At 44.1% G+C, this 22915-nt stretch overlaps 1 protein-coding gene across 1 annotated transcript in view; it reads left to right on the top strand.

The window, feature by feature from the left end:
* The window catches only part of FAM135B (family with sequence similarity 135 member B), a gene marked incomplete at both ends in the record, with an annotated part of 166943 nt that overhangs the window by 112572 nt on the left and 31456 nt on the right, over positions 1 to 22915 (top strand). The window contains 2 exons of the mRNA XM_079722706.1: positions 16801 to 16954; positions 19089 to 19138. Of these exons, the coding sequence (XP_079578832.1) occupies positions 16801 to 16954; positions 19089 to 19138 (204 nt within the window). The remainder of the gene's footprint in view (positions 1 to 16800; positions 16955 to 19088; positions 19139 to 22915) is intronic.

Below are 22915 nucleotides of genomic sequence, written 5' to 3'. Positions count from 1 at the left end.
ATGTTTGCCGTTGGGATTTTATAAATGGTTTTATTTTCTAGTTTGGTTCAGTTTAATTTTTTGAAGGGCGTATTGCCAGTGTCTGGTAAGAAATTTCTTGGCTGTGTTGCTTAGTCTGATGGGAAACACTTTATTTGTGTGTGTGTGTGTGTGTGTGTGTTGTGTGTGTGTGTCTTTGGGGGAAGCAGGTCATTGAACAGGATTTCTGTAGTGTAGACTCAACAGCTGTAGCACACTTAAGGAGGCAAGAAATCCAGTACCCAGGAAAACTAGAGAGGGATATGTATTGAGCATTTTAGGAGGCAAGAAATCCAGTACCCAGGAAAACTAGAGAGAGATATTTATTGAGCAAGGACTATGTGATATACACAGTGTTCAGTTTTTGCAAACAGGATCTCTTCTGAGCTTTCTAACATCCGTGAACATTTCTTATTATGAAACCCACTCTATAGATGAAGAAACTAAGGATCTGAGAGGCCAAACATTTTTCCTAAGAGCACTTATCTGAACCAAAATTCTAACCCACTTCTATACAATTCTGAAGCGATTGCTCTCTTTTGTATATTGCACTCAACTAAATTGTGGTTCTGAGCAGAACATAATGCTATAGCCCCATGGGTTGTTCTCATGGTTAGCGTATTTAAAGTGATTGGCACATGGTCAATATTGAATAAATGCTAGATCTCTTCTCCTATTTTCATTCCGCCGTTTTTATTTTTCTCATTATTTTTAGTACAGCTACAATTAGAAGGCATAGAAGTTGAATTATTGCTATTTTTGCTCATGTGCACAAGAGAATTTTGACTCGAGAGCTACACTTACATGGATTCAGTTTTTCTTTTTCCCCAGTCTCGCTCAGATATTTGGAAGTAATCTGAATTATCATGTTTCCATCAACACTGCATTTGCACCCATTAGAGTTTATCAGTTATACTTCGTATGGAGGGGTGGAGGTAATTATGTTTTCCATTAATAGTCTCGCTGTTATTTGGAAGAGAGAGATCATTTTTATCATAGAAACGAGAATTCCCTGAACTTGAAATCCTGCCTAGAAGGAGCCCGTGAGTTTCATGTCTTTACCTGATGGTTATTTCATAGTAACCACCTACTTCCTATGTTTTATTCTCATTGTCTCCCCATCACCACCAAAGCTCTGATGAAGGGACCATGTCTTTCTTGAACTCTGCTGGATCCCGTGCCTCGTTAACTATTTTTGTGTAAATGAATGATGAGTGAACAATGAATAACTCATGAGGAAGTCCAGAGTCAAGGCTTGTTTTTCACCTTTTATAGAGGAGGATATTGGAATTCCAAAATCAGTTCCTCCAGCACTGAAGCTACAAGCTCTTTCAAATCTCTCATCTGGTTGTCTAGATAGGAGTCTCTGGAGATATACAGATAATTCTAGCCATAAGGCACATTTTTTAATTTAGTTATCCTTTACATGCACATAGATCATGGATAAATTTTCCAGACTCACAACCGAAGTGGGCATCTTTGTCCAGTGCTGTACAATGTTGATGATTTTGATGATGATGTTGACAGTCAACACTTACATAGATCATCTCATGTAACCCTTACAACAACTCTGAGGCTAGTGTTATTATAGCTATGCTATGCATCAGGAAACGAAGACACCAAGAGGTTGTGTTATTTGCCCAAGTTCACAGAGCTGGGAAGGAAAGAAGCTGTAGTCTCTATAGCTGAGGGCCTGTGTAGGCTCTGCAGCCTACTGGTTACAGGGTCTCATGCCTCAGTTTCCTCCCCTTTAGAAAATGGTTAGTATTGAGACAGCTGTGTTCTTCAAGTGGCATCTGTTTGCAAACATAACAGGGAACTGAATTTTTTGTTTTTCAAAGGAGCGTGAAAGGCAGTACATCAGTTTTTTTTTGATTGTTTTTTTTTTTAGTTTTCCCCCACGCATCTTTCAGGATCCAGAATGAATGTTACTTGCCCAAGGAGGGTTTGTCTGAGAACCTAGACTGGTGTGAACCCTCAGTGATCCCTCTTTTCCCCTTTGTGCAATGCTCATCTCACTGGAAACAGTTGAATCTTCCCTGCTAGATGGAAAGCCCTATGGGGACAGACCACATCTTCCTTTACCCGGTAACCCTCATCATCTGGGTGAGCATGTGGCACTCCATAAATATCATGTGCATGAATGTTATTAGAAGTTATTCTGAAAAATCCTACCCCTGAACTGACTAGATAACCCCTCTTTTATTTAAGTGACCCCCCCAATAGTTGTAAATAGTTGTGAATCTTGCTCATGACTTCGTAGAAAGTTCTATTACAGTCGTTTATATTTTTATTGGTACTCACCCTGGACCTCCCATTCCAGGAGTAGACCTGTCAGTGAAACCCTCTCGGAATGAATTACGTCTTCAGACCGTTCCAGGTGTAGACCAACTCCTGGTCTGCAGTCCTGTACTATGTTGACTGACCCTGTCACTTCAACAGAGTCTGCTCCACTAGTAGTTGTTGGAACTGACTCTCATTCCTTGCTGACTTTTGCCATTCTCTCTGCCTCATTGGCTGCTTTCTCTGGGTAGCATAGGGAGTCCTGTTCCATATTGATCTCATTCTCTTTCCCAAGAGAACTTTCAACGAAAATGCTGCCTCCTTGTGGCGGCCAGAATGTCTGCTGGGGGCTTCAGGGATCACTCTAACCTTGGCCCAGCCTTGCCTGTAGGCTCTGAGCCATTCATGGAAGGGGTGAGAGTCGGAGAGTGGAGAGCCCCTGAAAACTTCCCAAGGTGCCTAAGTTACACTTTTTGAGACTTACCATTGATGCTTCGAGTAATGGTGATGTGATCCCTGAGTTCCATAGTGTGCTGTCTGTCCCAAAGCCCTTTCACCCTGGTTCCTTTAACAGCCATAACACCCCTACGATTTGTGAACCCCCGTTCATAGATGGGGATGCTGAGGCCCTGAGAGTGGAAGTGACTTACCTAGGATTGTCCATATGGTAAACTTTAGATGCTGGATTTAAGGCTCTGAGGTCAGTGTTGTGTTTGCTACGTAAATTCTCCTGGTGATCATGGCAGTGAATTCATAGAGATATAAGGTTCTGTGGCTAAGATTCAGATCAGACTCCATACTTTCAGTGAATTACTAGACTAATATTAGCTAAAGTATATTGAGTGTCCTTACTCTTTTCCAGCCCGTCTTAAGCCTTTGCACACACTAGCTGATGTACTCTTTGCTAGCACCCTATGAAGAAGGTATTTCTATTTCCCTTGTTTTACAGACAAGGAAACTGAGGCGTACCCAAGACCAGGTAGACTGTGAATGATGGCACTGGGATTTCATCCCAAGCTGGTGGACTCTAGAGATTTAATCTCAACCAACATATCTATTCAGCTGGCATCATCCTCTTGGGACCCAAACATTTTTTCTGTGTTGCTTATTTGAGTGAGTCACCAGCAACCTCAGGATCATCTTTGATCCCTTCTCTCTTACATTCAAATCAGTAACTGATTCCTTCAAACTCTAAGTGGCTTGGGTTATCCCTCTTCTACTGCCTAAGCAGATGCCCTTTTACCTGGAAAATGCACAGCTTCCCAATTTGTCTCTGATCTTCTGACCCTCCTCCCTCTACTGTATCTCACCTAGGCTAATTTGAGATGATGAACCTTACATTTATCATCATGACAAGCAAGAGAGGCCTTCATACTGCCTTATTATTTATTTATTTATTTATTGCAGTACGTGGGCCTCTCACTGTTGCGGCCTCTCCCGCTGCGGAGCACAGGCTCCGGACGCGCAGGCTCAGCGGCCATGGCTCACGGGCCCAGCCGCTCTGCGGCATGTGGGATCTTCCCGGACCAGGGCATGAACCCATGTCCCCTGCATCGGCAGGCAGACTCTCAACCACTGCGCCACCAGGGAAGCCCCATACTGCCTTATTTTATACCCCTAAATCTAAACTCATCTTCAGCCTTATCTCCACATGTATGCTGTGCTAAAACCATACTCATTTTCATTTTTCACTTCTGCAAAAGGTTGTCCTTTACATGAGCCTTCATATATGTGCCTGGAATTTTCATCCTCCTTTTTTTTTTTTTTAAAAAAATGTGTCTCTTAAATTATAGGGTCACTTCTTACATGGCACTTTTCTTGACTGGCCCAAGAATGATACAGATACTTTGTGAGTGTGTGTGTGTGTGTGTGTGCTATAGTAGCATTTGTGTATAAATTTATCACAGCACTTCCCAAGCTGCAGCACAACCATTTATCCCTGTGTGCTGCCTCACACACTGAACTACGAGGGGCTTGAACCCAGAAATCCTGTACCAGTAATCTTTCAACATTTCCTAAGAGCATTTTGCTTAGTGCCTAGTCCAGAAACAATACCCGATCAATGATTCTTGAAGAAAAGTATACAGGATTGATGTGGGCACCTTGCTAAATATTTTATGTATGTCTATTCTACTCCATTCTAAAATATGGCTGTTTGTAATAATATCAACCATAATTAGGGTCAAAACCACCCAAAACTCTTCTTGAAAGAAGTTTCTCTTGCCTTGGTGTAGAAGTATTACTAAAAGTAACATTTGTGTAAAGGAAATGACAGAGTAGTCCCCAAGGAGAGAAAAACTTGCATTTACTATGATCTCTGTTGAGAATCAGCAAGGGTCTATCCCCAGGGCATCCGTGACATGGGTTTGGTAAGGTGAAAGCATACGGATGCTGGTAGGTTGGGATGGGAGACTGCTTTCTGGGTCAGAACAGGCTGGTATCCGGGCAATTAAAGTCAGGACAAGGAGAAACCGTGGCGAGAGGGGCCAGGCTTTGGCCTCTGGATTAGAGCAGCTTTCATAAGAAACCCACGGGGCCCACATGTTGAGTTATTGTGAGCTGGGTTGAGAGCAGACTTCCGGCCACAAGTCTCCAGGGCTGATGAGAAGCTCACATCCATCAAGCCCTCCTGTTCTGTGTGGTGCCTACTTGGTGCCCACCTCTATGTGGGTTCCAGCCCAGTGGAGCTTGTTGCTTCCTCTCTGCTCCTCCTTGAGCTCATCAAATCTTCCCTCCTTTGTACTCCTGTTTCTTTTCACCTCTTGCATCTACCCTTCTCTTGCTTACATCCACAAACAGCAGTGTGCAAGGGGGATAAACCTCCGTATTTGATCCTGACCAAGCTAAAATCCTATTCCCAAAAGATGTTTCTGCCAGAGCAGAGAGCCAAGTCTTAACGAATCAAAGGCACCCAGTAAAACAAAGAGGAATGCATCAAATTGAAAATAATGCTCAGAATGTAACTGACCTCTCCCATTGCCCCCTCTGCCTGTCTCCTGTAACTCTCGAATGTGATCTGATGAGGAGGAAAAATGAGATGATGTTTTATTAACACTAAAATGTTTTTAATAAAAATAATAGGATTAACTATAATAATGATAACAATCATCATTATTATTTTATTCATTGTATCTACTATTTATGGAGTGGCCATATGGTACACTTAATATCAACCAGGCTTTTGATTTATTATATAACTAAAGCATGTCATCAATTTTGTATTATAGATGGTATCTCATTCCAAACTTATTTTGAATAGATAGATCGATTCAGCGATTACACATGCAGAGTAGAGCCCTGAAGAGGTTACAGTCTGCAAAGCCAGCATTTAAATCCAGGTTGACCCTGACAATGGAGGGCATGCTTCTTTCACTCAGCATGCGATCGCTCGTGTTTTTAAGATATCACATTAAGCGACTGTTTGGGAATTTTTAAAGGCATCCGATTATATGCATCCGATTGACTTGATGGATAGTATTTAGTTAAGTCAGAGCCTTCTTCAAGCTAGACTTTAAAAATAAAGACATTCATCAGAAAGGTGTTTTGGATTTTATGATGATCTGACAACTAAATTGCTTGTTCAGTTTGAGTTGTGTAATGTTCTCAATTAGATTAAATATTAAGCATCCAGTTTGCCAACTGCTAACAAAATGACTGAACATTGCACACAGTTTGGGGAAATGCTTTTAATGAAGAAGAACTGGAAGTAAAATACTAGAAAATCAAAGTGTCAAAGCTATAAATGTTTTATTGGAGAGATTAGGCATTTTCGAATGTGGGATGTTGCAGTATTTTCTACATCATAATGATGTAGTGACTCCAGTCACCTTAATTAAAGAATCTACTGTCTGTAGAGTCCTCGTTGGTAGACACAGTTTTCAAATGGCCTGTTCATATCATCTGAAGGCTCTGTCTGTAATACTGAAAGTCAAAATCACCTGTATTTGGAAGACTGCAGGGAAATGGGATTCTGGTTCCTCCTTACCCCCTGTTTCTATGCCTCGATCTCTTTAGCTCAGAGAAAAGGGAGGGAGTGTCTGTAAGTGTGGTTGCAGGTATGATGGCCAGCAACATCACTGTACCTGTTGGGCCCTCTGACCTGTCCTTTCTTTGCACGGTAGAACTCTGTCATCTCTCCTCCCATACCTGTGAAGTGGCTTGCACTCCCCTCTTCCATGTTCCTGTAATACAAATACCCATTCTTTGTCAGATGTTCATTCTTTGCCAGATAGGTGGCGCAGTGGTTGAGAGTCTGCCTGCCGATGCAGGGAACACAGGTTCGTGCCCCGGTCCGGGAAGATCCCACATGCCGCGGAGCGGCTGGGCCCATGAGCCATGGCCGCTGAGCCTGCGCGTCCGGAGCCTGTGCTCCGCAACAGGAGAGGCCACAGCAGGGAGAGGCCCGTGTACCGCAAAAAAACAAAAACAAAAAAAAACAAAAACAACTCAAATGTCTAACCTTGGTTCAGAAGTGTGGCAACGTTAATGCTGTCGCTTTAGTGGCCTTTACATTTAACGGCTTGATCTTGAACCCTGAGGAAAATGCAGCTACTAATGCACAGCAATATTTGATTGCAACGTGGTCCTGGACACAATCCAAATTTTACTTAAAATGTGTTCAGATTATTATTGGTCTATAAATTTGGATAATGTTTTATGGAAAACTCTCAATTCCTGACACTTTGAGAGATCCACCACTTTGTCTCTTTATCTATAAAATGAGGACCATAATGACACAGACTTTATAGAGTTGATTTAAAAGCCCTAGGTATACTATGACTTATTATGCAAATACTCTTATTTTGGTTTCTACGATTGCTATGGTCATTCCAATAAAAGCCAGAAGTATTCTGAGCTGGTTTCTTATAGAATTAAACATTCTAATATGACAATATTGGTACAGTGGCCTCCCATCTGCCTTAATAATTTCTCAGAACAGCCTGATCTGTTTTCTGCAGAGGCTAAGAGAGAGCCAGCGTTCGCTCCGGGGAGGCCGGAATTAATTGTTGGTGGTGCAGGAGTGTGGGCTCTGGGGTCGGGCACACCTCATTCAGGTCATACCCATGCCCATACCCACCATCTGACATTGAGATGGTCATCCCCCACCTCACTTAGAAATGACTCTGGGTGCTCTGTGTGTCTCAGATAAGAAGGTTTAAAAGGAGCCACATGGGTGTTTGTATGTTTGCTATCAGAACATGGAATCTGTTTTCAGTGATGCTCTGCTCTGGTCTGCTTTCCAGGTTCCCTATAGAATGAGCTATATAGAAAGCCCACCAGAAGTACGAGGGGGAAAGACAAGGACCAAATTCACACAAGAGACTTCAGAACTCGAAATAGGAGAGTAATTATACATGCTGACTCTATGCCGGTCCCAGTGGCAGCTAAAGGAATTTAATACCTTTCATAATTAAAATCACAAAAGCATAGAATTTTACATTTTTAAGAGACCATAGTGAACCCCTACAGAATCCAAAGTAGAAACATTTACAGTGGTGACAAGATCCCAAGGCCCTGAGACTGACAGCTCACTTATTCTGCAGATACGTCTGAGTTTATGATCTTGGAACTGGCCTCTTGGGGGTGGAAGTATTCATTGCTTGACCCTTCACATGCTACATAATTAATCCAGTGTATCTGATGGCCATTTCACCTTACTCCTGCTGTTTTTATTATCCCTATTCTTGCTGTCTTGTCTTCAGTTGAGAAGATGTTGATTCTGGGGCATTCAGAATAGTACCCTCTGGGATAACAGACCAAGGCTGTGCTGTTTTGGAATGCTGGACTTGTCTTTTAGTACTTATGGGACCACAGGCCATTTACTTAATGTCTCTGGACCATTCGACTTTTGCAAATTTACATTATGATTTCAACTTCCCTACATGTTTGGAGGTCCAGATGCAATGACTAGTGAGAAGCCAGAGTCATAGAAGAGGGCTTGACACGTGTCTTCCCATCTCCCACTGACAGGCACACTGGCACACATGTTGTCCATTTCCTCTGTGTCTCTGGGTGCCTGGGAATTGATTTTTGATCAACATGATATGACCGACCCTCCATGCCCAGACCCCAGGCTGTCTGTCTAGCATCATCTCCTGCTTTTCTCTCCTGGGTGCATTTACCTTAGCCGCATGCTACTGATTATATTTTCCTGCACTTTATTAATTTGTTCCTTCTCTGTCTTTGTTTATGACAGTTTCAGTGCCTTCCCTCATCCCTGCTCTACTTGCCTAGTCTTTCAAGATTCAACTGCAGCGCTACCTGTTCTAGGAAACCTTCCCTACCTACACCTTTCCACGCACTCACAGCATCCTGAGGTTTCCTCTAGTATGATGCCTACCGCATTGCACTACAGTTTTGCATTTGTGTCCCCATTTCCTCTAACTTGAGAATATGTTCTTCCAGGTGGGGGCAGGGTGTGTTTGGAGCTCAAGTGTTTAGCACAATGACAGGTACACAGGAAGCACCAAGTATAGAGTAATTAGGATCATGAGGATAAACGGAATTGGACTGACCCCACTGATGAGCTGAAGACACCCAGTGGGACTCCCAATCCTACTTCTAATATAAATGCACAATTCTCTAAAATCCAGTGGGTCAATAGCAGCAATATATGCATTCACCCAAATTACATCATAAGCATCAAAGTAACTTACAAGATGGTTATGAATTATTCAGATTCAATATGTCAACTTATCTAATTACTAACGAGTTATACTTTTTAAAGCTTTAAATAGGTCAAAATATCTTAGTTATATAGGAATTGAACAAATTACTAAAGAAAATACCATCACTTAAGCACATCGCTGGAAGGATTCACACGGCGTTCTTACGGATAATAAGACCAATGGACTATGTGTTTGTTGAACTTTATGGAAGGCAAAGAACATCTCCCCTTTATCCTCATTCTTACCCAGAGGACAATGAAGCCACTGTCAGAAGTGCTGAAGCTGGGGAGCAGCAAAAGCAGGACTTAACCCTCTGACCCCAGGTCATTCCTGTAATTCCAAGTCCACTGAATTTTTATGGAACTCTGTTGCTTTTTCCTGCAAAGTGGAAGTACAAAAATACCTCACTGTCATTTTGGAGCAATTCGAGTCAAAACGTATCTTTGTAAAAACTGCTGTTTAAAACAGGCTTATAAACAGAGAGGAAAGAAAACAATAATTAGGAATCAGGAAGGAAAACAATAAACAACAAGGACTGTTGAGGTCTGATATTCAGCTACACAATTTGTACTTGTCTTCTGGACTACAATGGAACAGCTGAGCACTCCGGGGCATTAGATGAGTCCAGTGATTTTCAAATTTTCTTTATTTTTTTAACTAAGGACTTCTTTTTCAAATGAATGCTCTGCAGACCCCATCATAAAGCTGCTGTGAACAGAAAAGCTCTGATGAAGCGGGGTCCTCACCCACGCTGCCCATTTCTTACTGTTGAAGGTATCCCCAGGATTTCTCCAAACAGTGATTGAAATCCACTGGTCTGTTCTAACCCAACACTGGCCGCTCTTCTTGTTTGCTCCCTCTATTCCTGAGCACCCCAGGTCGTATGACACAGGGAAGTGTTAACGTTAGTGACTTCATTGTCAAAGAGATCAAATCTCCTGGGTGTGAAGGGGAACGGATACACAATACCTTCTTCCTCTTAACTGAGTGCTGACCCAATTGGAAAATAAGACAAGATAAGACAAACTAGAATTCAAACTAAGATGTGAGATTTGGTTTACATCTTTGATCAAGGGGGTTCCCGGACATTGAACTCTAGAATTGACTACTTGCTTAATCAGATACAGCCATGCTAGACAAATGTAGGCCTCCCTTGAAGAACACCTCATCTACCAGGCTTCCCCCAGGGCTGAAGGTGATGGAGGTAAATGCCTCTGAGGGAGGACTTGCTACTAAGAGAGGAAGACACCAGCGAAGAACCTAGTTTCTTATCCCAAACTCACCTTTTGCTCAGTAAGTGGGCAGAGAGGAGCTGGGAGTACTATGCTACTGGATGTCCCTCCACGTTGCAAACACATCAAAAGTGGAGAAGCAGTGTTCTCATCCACAGTGTGTACCTTCACTAGAACTTCCAGCCATTGGCTCTAGCTCCACTCAGTGGGACATTATGTCATAAACTCCCCCACGGTAGCCTTTTACAGAGTAGCTCTTCAGCTCCACTGTGACCCTTCATTCTTTCAAAATATCACTTCAGTCAATGACATGGATGGATTGCCCACTATGTGAAAGTAGCTGGGAATAGAAGATGAGTAATATTCTGTTCCTGATTTCCAGGAGGGGAGGTTGGGGCAAAACAAACTTATAGAGGGAGAGAAACACAGACCCAAGTTTACTTCTTTTATGGCTGGAGCCATGTAGGATCTCTCTGTGATCATTCCACAGTTGCTTGTATGATGCTTCAGTGCTGGAGCCATGTAAAGATGGCAGGCAGCAAGCACATGCCTGTAGAATGGAGCAGTTGCCTGGGTGGGAATGTGACCTAGACCTGGGACTGTCAGTCACCTTCCCCACCCCATGCCTACCCATCTGTCCAAGCCTGACAATGCTCACTCTATTTTTCTACTGCTGAAGGAACCTCTGTGGGGTGTCGGTAAGAGGGCGGCAGGAACAGCATTGGTCGAAGTCATAGTAACATGAAATCATCTGTGATTTCTATATTTTAACCATTTTGGGTAACAAATACTTGTAGTTCAGCTCACAGTTAGTCACCACAATCCAGTGTGTTGGGACACAAAAATTGGGAACTGCTAACCAAGATAGCAACAACGTGTTGCTGACAATTAAAAGGCCAGAAAGTTAAAATTGTTTTCCTGGAATCACAGCTAGTTAGTTACAAAGCTAAAGGCTAGCACGTGGTGGGGAGTGGGGGTGGGGTTTGATTCCCTTTGTGATTTATAGAGCTGATTTCCTTTTAAAATCTAGGCTTTAACATGGGTTAGAAGCTCAGCTCTTCTACCTCCTGGATGTGTGAACACAGGCTATTTGAACTTCCTGAAGCTCAATTCGAAGATTAAGTTCAGTATTAAGACTAGGAATGTGTGGTTTCCAGTGTCAGACTGTGTCTGCATTGCTGATCCACATCTTGCATGCCATGAGACCTGCAAACAAGTTGTTTATCACTCTGGGGTTCAGTCTCCCAGTCTATAAAATGGGGATAAATAATTGTGCTTATCTCATCAGGTTGGCAGAAGAATTAAATAATTAGTACATATGAAACACTTAAACAATGCCTGGTATTTAATAGAGTCAAATAATAAATGTTAGCTGTTTATTAATGCTGTTGTATTATTATTTTCTTATTGGTTAAAAACAAAGATAGTAATGAAAATCTCACTGAATCACCAAGAAGAGAAATTCAGGGGCCAAAAAAAATAGTACCAGGCACACAGCAGGCATACAATGAACAGTAGCTACTATTAATAGAATTCTAGATTTTGAGGTCTGATTGAGCTTGCATTCCTTTTTCAAAGAAACATTCAGAATAGTACAAACCAATTCCATTTGTGCACTCTCCCATAACTGTAACACAGAAGATGACTGATATTTCTATACAAAAATGTGTTTTGCCTTTATGGGTGTGTCTGAATTAAATGAAAAGTTATCAATGTTTACTGCATGCTTAGTAAAAATCAGATTGTATACATATTTCATATAGAGTATAAATAAGTATATTTCTACAGGACATAAATATCTATAGCATGATTATTGTGGTAGTCTAGCAAATCCAAATTCCAAAATTGAGTGAAAGCTCCACAGTTCTTAAGTAGGGGGAAGTGAAGGTAATTTGGACCTTCAATCTGGGGCTATGTTCACCAAGCCCATTTTGTCGTGATGCTGCCAAGACCTCTAGAGGATGCTACAATTCATTCATTCATTCATTCACTGTTCATGTAGTCATTGCATTCTGTGTCCTAGGTGTGTCAGGTTCAAAGACAAATAGCATATTGTCTAACCTCAAAGTGTGCAGGGAGGGTTAGAGAGAGAAATTTACAGAAATAATGGTGGTCTAATGAGGTATGTGCAAGGGACCCAAGAGGAGGGAGCAGTTGGAGAAGGTTTACAAAGAACAGGACATTGACCTGATTCTTGGTGGTGACTTTTAGGCAGCAAGGGGACAGGCCCTGAAAAGAAGGAAAAACAGCTAGTGGTCTCTGGAGTGAAATAAGAGGCAGCCGCTGAGCCAGGAGATGTGATCGGGGCTCAAGGCCTTGAATGCCGTGCTAAGGAATATGAACTTGATCTTGTAGACAGTGGGAACACACTGGTGCTGCAGATGAAAGGGAAGACCTGGGCAGTGAGACCCAGGAGAAGGATGTGTTAATAATTAAAGTGAGCAATAGAGAAGACTCAAACAAGGGCAGAGGCAAGAGCATTTTAGAACTTTCAAGACTTCATAACTGGTTCTTGGGGTGAGAAAGAAGTCTGGAGACTAGAGGAACTCCCTGGCTTTCTTGGATGTTGGGCAAGGTGGGTCCATTAACAAAGACCAGAAGGAAGAGAAGGACCAGGTAAGGGGGGCAGTAATAAGCTCCTTTCAAGATGCGTTTGTGACAACAGGCAAGCTATCCAATCAGCAGTTTGGAATAGAGCTCTAGAGCCCAGGGCAGTAATTAGATGTAGAGATGCAGACTCATTTGAGAGGCATGTATACAAAGGTCTGATGTGATGGCAAGGTACCTCTGTTAGGTAATAAATGAATGAAAAGGCAAAACTTCTAACATTTAACAAGTACTTAATATAAACCAGTCACTATACTAAGCACTTTAACTTTATTATTGTCCCCACTTTTCATGTTAGGAAACTAACATTTCAGGTGTTGAGGACCAACTGAGTCACGCTGATAGTCCACAAGTGAGGAATAGACCCTATATGACTCCAGATTCTGTGTTCTAACTAAACTTTATCCCTGCACAGCTCCCAGAAGACTTCCATCAAGTTAAAATCCATTTTCAGGTTTCTATGTGGATGACCATTGAGGTTTGAGCTGCATAATCCATAGACACATTTCCAGAGGCCATCAGTGGGTGGGTCCTAATTGAAAAAGATTTTGTTTTTAGTGCACCCTGACATTACACTGGGGCATCACATAAGTCTGTGTTTTACCTGAGTGTTGTTGTTTAATCCTTCACAGCAACTCTAAAAGCCAGATTATTATCATCCCCTTTTTACAGATGTTGCACAGACGATGTCGTGGGGTGGGCCCTGGTCGGGAGCCTTCCGTTGTGAGTTTGCACACAGCCTATGTTCTGCTTACCCTGCGTGAATCTGTCGTATTATTTAGGGTTTCCTTTCTGTTGAAAAGGAGGGATGCTAAAGTGTTCTTTCTTTGTGCTGGGGAGATTGGGCAGGGCTTTTCAATCCACTTCATGCAATTCTAATGGTGGGGGGGGCAGGCATTGGCTGCTCCATGCTGGCTCTGTAGGCCTGGAGGGCCGGCTAATGGGATTTTCTGTGGCAAATCATTCACTTTCTAAAAGTCGTGTTGTTGAGTGTTTATGGGAAATGGCACTGGTTTTGTTTATGATCATCTCCAGCCATATTTTTTTAGGATTTCTCTTTGGATGAACACTTTGACTTCATATTATTTCAATAATCATATCAAATCAGCCTTATGAAGATTCTCCAACATTTTCTTTACATCTCTCTCGAAAAATCCATATGCTATTGGTGTCTAGTCTTAAAAGTGAAACTTAATAACATACTTTGTAGATCCCTTGCCCTCTTCCATGGGTCCTGGAGCACTGTCAAAAGGAGGCCTTGGTGATAAGAAAATGCAGTTGTGAGCAGGTAGCAGGACCAGAAATTGGAGGGTTCAGGGGATGTTTGAGGTAAACAGGCTGTGGACTCAGAGCTGTGAGATCTGATGCCTTTGTTAATCCTCTGTCTGCTTTCATTTCTGCTTAGTCACAGATAATGGAGTCACTGCAGGACTTGTATTAATGCCTATGTCAAAGTAAGCAGACCTAGCTGAGCTGCTGTCCTCTGCCAGCCATGCTTTTCAAAGGCACACATGGCAGATGAGAAAGGCCTGCCTTCCCTGAGCACCTGAACTTGAGAATCCTTTCTGCTGCGGGCAAAGCAGAGTGACTTGTACAACTCACTAGATTCTTTGAGCCGCAGTCTTCAATCTATGAAATGGGAATTGGAGTTGCTATCACTTCTTTGGTCTGAGAAGAAAGAACTTCGAGGCATAAGTGATAAAAATGAGTAGCCAAGAAATATCCCGAGCATTTTTCAACGTGAGTGTGTCTCTGTGTGTTTTTAGGACATATATGTATATAAGTGCACATATATACACATAGGTATGTATACATATAAAAGCATTGTAGAAGGATGTACAAGAAAATTATTGGACTCTAGGGAATAGGAAACTTTATATTGTGTTTCCTTTGGTAATACTGAGATTTTTACCATATCTGTATTCTATTTTGAAAACGAATATTAGAATATCTGCCTTATAAGGTGATTGTTAAGCATCCAGTGAGATACAGTATGATGGGAATATCTAGATGTTTCATGATTAGTGGATTCTTTCTTGCTCTATAGACCTGGGGAGTCCAACACACACACCCTGCTGTGCACAAGCTTTGCTGGTCTTCCTACAACTGTACTGACTTCTGATCTTAATATAATAGGAAAGATGAGAAGTGGGAATATACAAGTTACCCTGAGTGCCTGGCAACCACAGATGTCCTGACTGAATTTTCTGCTTATGAAATGGAAAAGTCTTTTTATGACAAAGCTTGTTGAATGTCTCTGTTACGTTCAAATCAGAAGGGACCTCATAACGTAAAGCCAGGTTTAATTTGAGGCACTGGGGAGTGAAGGATGCTGCTGAGACTTTCTCCAGGGAGTTCTGTGGTGCCCAGTTTCTATCTTCAGGCCTGAATCGCTCCTTCCTCATTCTACCAAGGGCGATGGTGGCCAACTGCATATGGCCAAGTCCCTCTCTGGAAATTGCCCTGTCTGGGAGAGCTGCCGACCAAGGTCACACCTCTTCCCCGAGGTAACCCGTGCCCAGTGACAGTCAGTGCATGGGTACAAAGACCTGGCCCCTGTCTCAAGGCCAGACAGATGCAGGTCCAGAGCTCCCCCTGGGATCGACTGAGGTCCCTGTGCCTGCATGACAGCGCAGTGTACCTCCTCCCTGTGCCCCACCCTACTCTCCCATGGCCGTTGCTCCCAAGAGCACACGCCATGACCTTCCTGCAGGCCAATCTCTGTCTTGCAGTCTTTCTCCCAGGGAACGAATCTAAGACCATCTCAGAGTGAGATGATGGCAGACCTGAGACTTCCATCCAGGTGTCCTAATTTGTACCACCTTGCATGCCATGACCCAACTATCATGATACAGTGATGAGAGCGAATATAATTCTACCCACCATTGTCTGCCTTCATGGCACCACTGGGGGTACAGATGGAGTTCAGGGGGCTCTTGACCCTTATCAGACCTGTCCTGCCCCCACTGGACCAACTCAACCCTCTTAGATGGCAGCCAAGAGAAAAGGAAACAAAGGAAGCAAGAGGCTGCCACATCGACAACTATGCAAGTCAACTCACAGAAACCAAGAGGATGCAATTCCACCAACACTCCACCTGGCGTTTCTCCCAGCAAGACAGGCCAGGAAGCCCTGGATGGACCATGAAAAGACATTTGCTTGCTCTCCTCTTATCCACGTGAGCAATAGCTTCCTACATCCGCAGAATTCTCCAGGTCACTACTCAGTGCCTCCTTTTTTCTGCTCAAACCCATCCTGGTGAGGTTCCTTCTTCTGTTCTTAAAACAAATCCTTCCTGAAATTCACCGCAAGCCAGCCTTCTCTGGTGGGCTTGCAAGGAAGTCAGAACGGTCCTGGTCCTTCTTTTTCATCATGTCTGGGCCTCCAAGGAAACTGTAGACACAGGCATCTTTTCCTCATCAGACAAATGACATGTGTGGAATTCTACTGCTGTCATGCGTCCTACAGCTACCGACACAGTAGAATGTACAGAGCCTTCTCACACTGCACGGGCACATCCACAGTCTCTTACACTTTCAACACTGAGAATTGCAACTCACAACTACTTCCTATTTTACAGCAAAGCATTTTTCTCCTTCTCAGCACTGTGTGCTATTCATCCGTCAATACAGAGGTCTTTCTAAATGCCTTAGCTCCCTGTGAAAAGGAGCCCACCTCAGTCTGTCCCATGGCTTCTTCTTACAGTGGCAAGAGAAAGAGGCTTGTAAGTGGGTGACATTCAGTGGCCCCAAACCTGTGAGGTCTGTGTTCTCCTCCTCCTCGTCACCATCATCTAATATTATTATTACTATTATTATTTTAATTTGAACACAGTAAGATAGAGGCTTGGCCGGTTTCAATGGTTTCCCCATACAGAAGGATAGGGAAGACATTCCAACTCTTCTGTTGGCATCTTGAACCGCTTCCCAGTTTTGCTCAGCACCTGGCCACGTGGGATAGCCCTCAGCTTGCGTTTCTGTTTTCCCCTGCAGGGGAGCTTCTACGTGCCCTCTGAGAACTGCATGCAGCATGCTTACAAGTGGCACCGGGAGCTGTGCTTCCTGCTCTTACACGCCTACCGGGGACTCCGTGCCTACTTCCTGACCATCATGAGGGACATTCCTGAGCTGCCACGCATGGAGCTGGGTAAGGGGCTGGGCACAGGGGAAAACTCACCCCAGCAGCCGACCGAACTTCCTCTTTTGGACTGGGGCTCGAGAAAAGTCAGCATGCTTTTGTAAATGTCACAGTAGCAAGCACCGTTTCAGATTTTTTTTTTTTTTTTTTTGTATTCGACATCATTCTAGCCGGAGAAAATCTTGGACGTGCCAATGCAGGGAGAAAGGATGCAAGCACCTCGAGTCACATTCATTAACTCATTCATTCATCCACGAAGCATTTATTAAACACCTACTTCCCACCTGGTGCTATGGGTACATAATGTGGAGTTGCTTTCTAAGGGAAAGTGCCTGTTTACAGCCTTTTTCTTAATTAGTCTGTAGTTACTGTATTGCAACTTACAGGAGTATAAAACAGTCCTATATATATATATATATGTAGGTATTTCTACATATATATATATTTCATCTGGATGATATTAGCAAGCTCTCAGTAATCACCATATTTGGTTTTGGTTTTCTGGGGATGAATTGCTTCTTGTCCATCATCAGACATCATGATCATTGGGCCTCATCCCTCTTGATTGACAGATGGTGGAACTGAATGTCAGAGAGGTGAAATGACTGCTCGGGGTCACAGTGTGTAGCTCAACAAGGCAGAAGCACAGAGATTCTTCAGTGATGCCGGGGGCAGAGTCTTTATATCAGGTCGCACTCATTTACAGCAGGTGATGGGTTGTGGTTTTGCTCTAAGTCTTCTGATGAAGCCCTTTACCCCTAGAACAGAAGCCAGGTCCTTAGCCTGGTATTCAAGGGTAATAACAGTCCTGCTGGGAAGGAACCTCAACTTCCCTCCCTGCACCCTGAGACCTTCCTTGCGGAGATAATCCTGCTCTGGCAGTATTGATGGCCTGGTGCATTATCCGTTATTACATTGAACACACCACACAACAATCATTTATTTGCATGTTTCTCTTCCCCGCTAGACTGGGGGTCTTTGAGGGCAGAAGCCCCCCAGATCCCTCACACACAGTGCTTGGCGCGCAGGATGAAGGCATAGGGGCAACGTTGTTGTTGTTGCATTGACTTCTGGTGCCATCTTGCCATCTGGCTTTGTCAGCTCTAATGCCCTCTTTGAAGCACGTGATCTTGGAGTTGAAATTTTTCAGGTCAGATGCACTGACAGGAGACCCACACAGTTCAGAGCCAGTTTAACCCAGGGGGAGAATGAAGACAGTGTCTTAGCAGTTGGCTTCTTGCTTCGACTTTTTTTTTTTTTAACCCAAAGGAACTGAATTTATTTGTTCATTCACTCACTCACCATATTTTTACTGAATGTTTACTGTATACCAGGCCCTGTGCCAGACCCCAAGCTTACAGCCATGATCAGTGATAAAAGTGCATTGTGCCTCGTGGGACTCACAGAGCTGAGGACAGCTGCTGGACAGGCAGCATGTGCTCATCCGTGAGGACCACAAGGAACTGAAGGTTTGCTTGCACTCACCTTGGCAACGATGCTTTAATTAAAACCCACGCGTTGGCCACATGCAAGGTCTGACCACAGCCTCATGGAACTATGGGAAAGTTCAAACACAGGCAAAGCTGCGACCGTGAAACCACAAGTGGCCAGAGTCCACCAAGTTCAAGCTGTAAGATGGCGGGGTTGCAGGCTTCTCTGTTGCCAGTGTGGAAGACTGGGACAAGTTGGTGGTGCTGAGCAGTAGTCTTAGCTCTGCTACCCCGCTTCCCTGGACTTCTGAACATCCACCTGTATGAAGGACATACAGATCCAGGTCCTAGGTGTGTCACACAGACGTGTGTGTACGTGTGCGTGCCTGCATGTGCGTACATACCCGCAAAAGCACAACAGAATGTGGAATCGCTTTGGACCACACAAAGTGAACATGGGGCTCTTCTGTTTCTTAGAAATGCATCCATGGAACAATGTTGACTTTTATCTAGTGTGAAGCCACATGGGTCCAAATCACCCTCTTTATAAACAGGACCCTTTAGACAGAATAGATAAGGAAAGTCCACAGAAGCTGTATTTTTTTCTGTGACTTCAGTGCCGACTTTAAATCTGTGCTCCGTTCATTCCATTAACAAATTCTGCATTTCAGTGTGTGTCCATTTAATTGTGTGGGGTTTTTTTTCTTTCCTAGAGTCACTTGCTGTTGAAGAAACACTCTCTCAGCTGTGCTCAGAGCTACAGGTAATTAGGAAACTGACTCCTTAGTTCTGAATGGCAGTAGTTATGTGGGACAAACATAGTTGCTTGCTTGGTGTAGAAATCAGAGACGAAAAGACACAACTGGTTACCTCACGTTAGATCTTAAACTGAAGAAATACTCTTCCATCCACTGCCCTAAATCATTGTGTCTCTTAGACACCTGTTGTGTGCCTGGCCATATGCTAGATATTTTGAAAAACACCAAACAGGTTAACAGGTCTTGGTTTCCCTGACATTCACACTTTTTATTTGTCTATTAACCATGCATCTAACAAACGTTTATTGACTACGGGCTATGTGCTTCTCACGGAGGGTGACAGAAACCTTGCACCTGTGCTCAGGTGACTCACACATGGCAGGAGCCTAGCTTCCATGAAGATGATCATTTTGAAAACAGTGCTTTGCATTTGCCAAAAGTTCATCAATCACGTATTAAGAGTATGTGCTTAATGAGTACTTGGCCAATGCATGCTGTTCTGTTATTTACAATCTCTGAAACACTTTCACATCCCATTGCATTGGATGGTCTGGGTGAGCCCCGCTTTCCTCATGTAACAAGAGTCAGATGAGTTGGAAAGGAGTGTGTAGCTCAGGGTCAGTGACACAGCTAATCCATGCTCAGAGCAGGACTCATGAGACTGTCTCATTGCCAACTGACGTTTCTATCTTTTAAACCAGTGTTTCTCATCCCTGGCCTCTCAGTAGGAACACATTTGGACTTTAGAGGCACCCTGGCCTGGGTCCCATCTAAACTGGTTGAAACAGAGTAGATGGGAGTACAGCTCAGGGATTTGCATTTTCATCACAAGTTCCCCAGATGAAGCAAAACCACAGTGAGGTAGCATCTCACACCTGTTAGAATAGCTCTCATCAAAAACACAAGGGGTCGGTGCTGGCGAGGATGTGGAGAAAAGGGGACCCTCGCGCACTGTTGGTGGGAATGAAAATCCGTGCAGCCACCGTGGAGAACAGTATGGAGGCTTCTCAAAAAATTAAAAAATAGAACTACCATACGATCTAGCAATCCCAGTTCTGGGTATTTATTTGAAGGAAATGAAATCACTATCTTGAAGAGGTATCTGCACCCCCATGTCCATTGTAGCATTATATACAATAGCCAAGACATGGAAAAAACCTGAGGGTCCACCCAAATGCGTAAAGAAAATGCAGTGTGTCTGTACACAGTGGAATAGTATACAGCCATCAAAAAGAAGGGATACTTGCCATTTGTGACAACATGGATGAACCTTGAGGGCATGATGCTAAGTGAAATAAGTCATTCAGAGAAAGACAAATACTGTATTATCTCACTTATATGTGGAATAAAAAAAAAAAGCTCATAGAAACAGAGACCATATTGGTGGTTGCCAGGGGGGATGGGGAGAGGTGAGGGAAATGGGTGAAGGTGGTCAAAAGGTATAAGCCTCCAGTTATAAGTAAGCTCTGGGGATACAGCATGGTGATTATAATTAACGATACTGTATTATATATTTTAAATTTACCAAGAGAGTAGATCCTAAAAGTTCTCATCACAAGGAAAAGAAAATTGTAACTATGTGAGGTGATAGGTGTAATAAGTAACCTTATTGTGGCCATCATGTCGCAATATGTACATGTATTATTATGCTGTACCCCTGAAACGTACAGATGCACCAGGGGTTCCCCCACTGCAGCCTGCGAGTGCAGGGGGAGACATGGATATGTCCCCATGCGTTTGGCCACAAGCAGACACAGGGGAGCATCATGGTCCCTGAACCACTAAGGGGTGGGCTGGGGACCTGAACCCAAGGCCATCTGCGAGGCACTGCAATACTGATGCATCTGGTCCCTGCAGTGGTTCAGGCCGCAGCTCCGGCTGCCAATGAGTTCTTAGATATATTTCATGAAAACCCAGCGGGTTGCCTGCTTCCTTTGGTACTGCAGGAAAAAGGTCCCTGGTTTTGAGTGACAGTGTTGCCTCAGGCTTTATTTGGTACAAAGCAACCAAATTAGCTGACTGCTGCAGGGATGCAGCTGGGTGACACGGAGGGAAAGGGGGAGTCGGGGAGGAGCACAGCCTGGTCTGTGGTTTGCTAAAGGGCTGGCCTGGGGCTGGGAGTGAAAGAAACAGAGCTGCCCCCCGCCCCCGCAAAAGGCACATTCACAGCCCACAGAACTTTTAGAGGCAGGACATCGCCACCTAGTGGTCAACCAAGCACATGGTCACAAAAGCATCCATCTCAAGGATGGATTGGACAGTGGAAACTGTTTCAGGTGATTTAAGACAATTTGAAAGCATAGAGCTCTACAGTCATGGAGTACTTCATCTGCACCTTTACGCTGTGTGAATCTTATACACATTTCTTAAGCACCTACGATGTGCCAGCTACTCTACTGTTTGTTGGAAATACAACAAAGATGGCAGAGAGCTCCCCAGGACTACCAGCCTAGGGTGAAACAGATTTGTTCACGCATGGGGCAGGAGCTGTCAGTAGCATCAGTGCTGGACCAGGAAGTGTAAGACGAGGGGCCTCTGTGAGCCCCGGAGGCTCTAGGTGACATAGGAGTGAGGCAGGGAGGGAACAACCATGCAAAGCCAGGGCGAGACTCGACCTGACGGAAGCACCATGGGGGCTCGGGGCCCAGGACGGCTGCAGAGGGAGCCTTTGAAGCCAGTTTTGGGGGTCTGGGCTGGAAAGGTGATTGGAGCCCATGATCAGGATCCCCGCTGTGCAGCCTGATTAGAAAAGGGATGGCTTGTGCTCTCCGTAACAGGTGGAAAGGTTCTAATGAAACTCAGCCACGTGCTTTGGTACAGCAAACAGGTTCAAATCATGTTGAGTGTCTGCCAGACAGCAATGGAAAAATCCTGGTGTCTGGGTCCTACCCTCAGAGATGGGCCCAAATGCTTTATGGTCTCCCAGTGGTTCAGTGTGCAGCCAGGACTAAGGCCCATGGTGAGAGAACGTGGCTAGCTCAGGGCGTATAAAGCAGGCTTTCCTCCACCTGACACCTGCTTACCTTGAAGATGCAATGCAGGCATCACCTCCTCCGGGAAGCCTTCCATGACCCTTTCACAGCACTCAGGACCTATCTCTTTCATAGTACTTTGTAGGTCTAACTATCGAAATAAATAGCTGTAACTGGACCATGTGCCCCTTCCAGGACTGGACGTATTTATCTTTGGCTTCCCAGAGCTCAGCATACTCCAAGCTTAGACTTCAGTAAACAGAGCAAGGGGTGGAGGTGGTGACTAAATGAGCAAAGGAGCGTGGCTAGCCCCAGATGAAAAGCACGGCAGGGGTGGCTGTATATTTTTCAGGAACTTCACCTGAAATGGCACTGGGTCCAGACTGCCTCCTTGTCAGTGTGAAGGGCTTCTCTTTTCCTTGCCAGAGAGACCCTTCCACACCCATCATCTGTAACTGAACAGGCCCAGGCCCCTGTGAGAGCAGGAAAGTCCTCTTGTGGCTTAATTAGAAGCTTCCTTAATCTTATCTAGAACCATTGCTGTAATCAACTCGGGGAAGAAAATAATGCTCCCAAAGACACATTTAATGAATGGCTTTTCCTTTCCTCTCTGGGGGCTGAGCTCAGAATTCATGCTGTGTTTGCCAGTATTGCTGGAGTGGACAGTGGGGAGAGCCGTGGGTGTCAGGGCGAGAAGGCCAGTAAAGGAAGTCCAGTTCCTAAGGCACGGGTGCCTCTCACCGATGCAAAGTCACCAGCTGACTCAATAAAGAGTCACCGAGTTTCCATCATCCATCAGCCACGGTGTAG

The sequence above is a fragment of the Hyperoodon ampullatus genome (assembly GCF_949752795.1).
Source record: "Hyperoodon ampullatus genome assembly, chromosome: 17".
In the NCBI taxonomy this organism is placed as follows: Eukaryota; Metazoa; Chordata; class Mammalia; order Artiodactyla; family Ziphiidae; genus Hyperoodon; species Hyperoodon ampullatus.
This window is presented reverse-complemented; position numbering and strand designations above follow the sequence as displayed.